Source organism: Otolemur garnettii, unplaced genomic scaffold (assembly GCF_000181295.1).
Source record: "Otolemur garnettii isolate 467f Iridium unplaced genomic scaffold, OtoGar3 scaffold00138, whole genome shotgun sequence".
Lineage (NCBI taxonomy): Eukaryota > Metazoa > Chordata > Mammalia > Primates > Galagidae > Otolemur > Otolemur garnettii.
This window is the reverse complement of record NW_003852533.1, coordinates 2,447,547-2,451,996: the sequence shown is the minus strand read 5'-3', so window position 1 is coordinate 2,451,996 and position 4,450 is coordinate 2,447,547. Positions and strand designations below refer to the sequence as shown.

The 4,450-nt window shown below is 47.7% G+C and overlaps 1 protein-coding gene across 1 annotated transcript in view; it reads right to left on the bottom strand.

Annotated features, from left to right (window-relative positions):
* Window positions 1–4,450, bottom strand: part of SRGAP1 (SLIT-ROBO Rho GTPase activating protein 1) — a 281,123-nt gene that overhangs the window by 64,939 nt on the left and 211,734 nt on the right. Inside the window, exon 10 of the mRNA XM_023518412.1 lies at window positions 4,253–4,354. Within this exon, the coding sequence (XP_023374180.1) occupies window positions 4,253–4,354 (102 nt within the window). The remainder of the gene's footprint in view (window positions 1–4,252; window positions 4,355–4,450) is intronic.

Here is a 4,450-nt window from a genome sequence, read left to right as displayed (position 1 = left end):
CCCATGGAGGTGAGCAGGTGCTCCCTGGGAAGGGGAGGGCCCATGGAGGTGAGCAGGTGCTCCCTGGGAAGGGGAGGGCCCATGGAGGTGAGCAGAAGCTTCGGGAGCATCCTAATCAGTGGCTCTGTCCCAGTTTTTTTCAGCTTCCTTCTCAGAGGAAGTGGACTCACAGTTGAATCTGAGATTGTTGGACAAATGCAGGGAGTGACTGACGCCACCAGACTCTATAGCCGGGACTGTGTATCATCCCTCAGGGTACCGTGGTGCAGGTTCTGACATACTCCAGCCACATTAATAAGTCATGGCAGATGACACAGGGCCAATAAGCAACATCACACGTGAGCCTGTAAGGACCCCACCAGCAGCAGGGAAACAGCTGGGTTTGGTAGAAGGAGACACCAGACTTGAAAGCCAAGGCCAGACATGGTGATCCCAGCATGGGTGATCACCCAGCTCAGCCTGTGATCCCAGCACTCTGGGAGACAAAGTGGGTGGACTGCCGGAGCTCACGAGTTCGTGACCAGCCTGAGCAAGTGAGATCCCAACTCTACTAAAAGTAGAAAAATTAGCTGGGCATGGGGGGCTCCTGTAGTCCTAGCTACAGGTAGGCTGAGGCAGGAGGATTGCCTGAACCTGGGAGTTTGAGGTTGCTGTGAGCTGTGACACGATGGCACTCTACCCAGGGTGACAGAGTGAGATCCTGTCACAGTTCATTATCATCTCCGTCAAACACCGATTTAAGCCCTTCTCAGGCCTTTTACCTGCCCATATACAAGTGTATTGAAGCCGTCTCACAAATGTTTCACTGCTTTCTTCTCTATGTTAAGGCAAGTGATGACAACTCCCAATATCTCTTAATATTTTAAATGAAAATGAGGCAGGTGGGCTGAGTGGAGCGCATGATAAAGAGAAAGCACAGGCTCTGAGTCTGAGGGATGCCAGTTCCTGCTGGGCAGAAACGTGAGTCCAGTGCGATCTGATTTGTTACTTATAATTTTTAACTGACAGCAATAAACTTAAAACAAAACCAAGCACTGTAGAGCAAACAAAATTTGTCATGGGCCATATGTGTATGTCTGTGGGCTCACAGGATAGGAGTTCTCTTCCAAGGGGCCTCTGGCAGTTTCAAGCAGGACCCACTTTCAAGAGCAGCCGAGGGTTTGGTGCAAAGGTTCACGTTCTGCTCAGCTGTCCTGTCCGTGCTTTTGTAAAAGTGGAGGAAGTTCTCCCTCAACTTTGTGCATTAATGCAATCATGGGGTATAGTGTAGTGTTTTCATATACAATTTAAAATATTTTCATCAAACTGGTTAACATAGACTTTATGACATTTACTTAGTTATTGTGTTGACATTTATACTCTACTCTGCCCAGTGAATTCTGGGCTTTCTGAGCGTGTTTATGTCTGTACAAAGGCAGAGAATTACACACGTGTTTCCTCACTTGTATGTACCGGCTTGACATTAACTTGTGGATTTTCTGTCCTCGCATCTATCAGTGGCAGGGGGAGGCGTGGTGCTCACTTATTGTAAAGTGCTGCATAGACCCCACATCAGCAAGGACAGCTGTGTCGCTCCCAAGGACTTGACTTCTATAATCTTTCTCTCTCTCATGCCAGACAGACGCTACCTGGGACTTACTCATCTCTGTACTCCCCGCACCTAGGGATGTACCTCAAACGTAGAAGGTGCTCGACAAATACTTACTGTACTGAGATGAACTGAGCCACACCAACAAAACCTTTACCAGGGCTCTCAAAGCTCTTGCTGTGTGGCCTCAGCTCCCCACTGGCTCATTCCCTAGGGGCACCTGTTCCATTGTCCCAGGGCACCTTGACATATACTGAAACCTTTCTCCCCTCTACTCCTATGGAAAACGACTGATTGTCAAAAATCTAAATCTTGCTTTCTTTGGGAATCCTGGTGCACTGCAGTAAGTTTTGTTCTGTGTCCCACAGACCATAGTCTACTAGTCAGGCTTATGAGGGGCATCAGGGCAGGACAATTCGTGTGCTGCTTCAGCTGAGTTTTAACCCTCCCAAAGCACCACCCAGCTCTGCTGGTATACAAGGTCACTGGGCTTCCCCACATCACATCTAAAGGGGCACAGACTCAGGCCTGCAGAGGCCAGACAGGAGCAGGGGGATGTGAGGGCACTGGGAGGAGAATGACCAAGGGAAAGCGGAATCAGCCCCTACCCTGCCCTTCACTGCAGGAGGCAATGCAGACCCAGAGTTGCTGGACTTTAAAAACAGGTCAAAATATTGGAGGCGGGGTCAAGTAAAACAGGCCGGTGAGCCTGCAGCTTTGACCTTGTGTATAATATGCTATTTCTCTAGACTTTAGAGAATACTTTCCAAACACAACAGCAGGAAGACATGCATGGACACGTTGGAAGTCACTAGACAAGCAAACTGTAGGCATAATAGTTTGGGAAGCTCCAGGAGGTGAGTATTTCGTGATGCCCGGCCAGAACCCTGAGCTCTGCATCTCCTCAGGGAGCACAGTGGTGCCTGCTCTGGACACACCTGTGACCCTCCACACAGATATCACACTGGCTGTACCTTAAATACACATTTGAAAGGGATGGTTTGGGTTCTTGAGGAATAACGGGAGTCAGAAAACCACAACATGCTTTGAGCAAATTACCTGGCCTGGAAATACGTCATTCTTTCTTTTTTTTTTTCTTTTGCAGTTTTTGGCTGGGGCCGGGTTTGAACCCACCACCTCCAGCATATGGGGCTGGCACCCTACTCCTTTGAGCCACAGGCGTTGCCCACATCATTCTTTCTTAACAGAAACAAACACACATCACTCAAAGCATCCCACTGGGATGAAGATAAAACCGGGGATGAACGTGAATTTTGATAATTCGCATTATCATGGCCAGTTATTTTTCTCTTTGTGCCCCATATTCCTTCATTTTAGGAATTGTCTGTTTCTAGAAATATAGGATTTGTCAGTCATAGGGCTCCGTGAGTTACCATCATCTGGCCCTGCAGATGACCCCATTTCCTGGACGTTGTGGTGGGTCCAGAAGCGCCCGTGACTGAATCCCTGTCAGAGCAGAGTGAGTCCTATTTCAGAGATAAGGATGCTAGGATGGGGAGAGGGGGCAAGCTGTAAGGGACCATGTGGTTCTGGGTCCTTCCTGGAAGAAGTCACTTCCAAGTGATGAGAGAGAGAGAGAGAAGGGGAGGGAGGGAGGGAGACAGAGAGAGAGAGAGAGAGACAGACAGACAGACAGAGAGATACTCCTGATAACACCATTTGAACACAAACCCAGTAACGTCTGGGGCTACAGCAAACACTGAGCAGTAAGCTAGTGCTGTGGCGTCACAGCTCACAGCAACCTCCAGCTCCTGGGCTTAGGTGATTCTCTTGCCTCAGCCTCCCGAGTAGCTGGGATTACAGGCGCCTGTCACAAGGCCTGGCTATTTTGTTGTAGCAGTTTGGCCGGGGCGGGGTTCAAACCCACCATCCTCGGTCAGGGCTGGCACCCTACTCGCTGAGCCACAGGTGTCACCTGAGTAAGCTAATTTTTTAACTTGAGTAAGTTTCATTTTGTTTCCTGTAAACTGCAACTGAGGGCCTTAACTAATACAAGAAATGTTTTGGGTTCATATTTCTCTTTTAGGAGAACATGGATTCAAATAGGTTAAATTTCAAAAACAAGCAGCTGAATTGTACAATTGTTTCCTGGCCCAACATATGCTGACAATTCACGTTTTATCTACTATCTGTTTAAATATAGCCATGTCAGCAAGGAAACATTTTTCTGCCCTCACTCAGCACCACTTCTAAATATGATTTTGCACTTCTTATGTCAGTAATGCCATGTTCAGTACCAAAACTTAGAGACTAAAGAAAAATGTAAAGAGAAAAACCATATACTGCTCTAATTTCACAAGTCAGGATTAACCTGTCAGCTAATAATTCCCCTCTACACATGATGGTACGTTTGTGGATGTATATGTTAAATTAGGTCATCTATGGAAACTATTTTCAGTATGAATTACAATTTAAGAGAAAAAGGTGTGCTTATATGTACATGCAGTGAACCTCTGGGGAAGTGTTAATCTGGATGGAATATGGCATCTGTGCATTAATCTCCTGCAGAGAGTATTGTAAGAATGCTCACAGCTGAAAATGTGTGACTGAGAGTTTACATTTTGAAAATTAAAGATGCCCAGGCCACGTGCTTTTCAGCTCAGGCAGGACTTCAGACCACTGCGGGGCGGAGAGCGTGCTCACCTCCTCATTCTCGATTCTGAGTGTGGCGAGGCGGGACTGCAACTGCTGGTACCTGAGCGTCAGCTCCGCCTGGACGGGCTGCTGGGCGCTGACCTGGCACACCTGATGGGGATCAGAAACCACATCATGATTAGTAAAATGTGCTTGGGGCACCACAGCCATAAAAATGGTGAGCTTGTGTCTTCTTGGACAACCTGG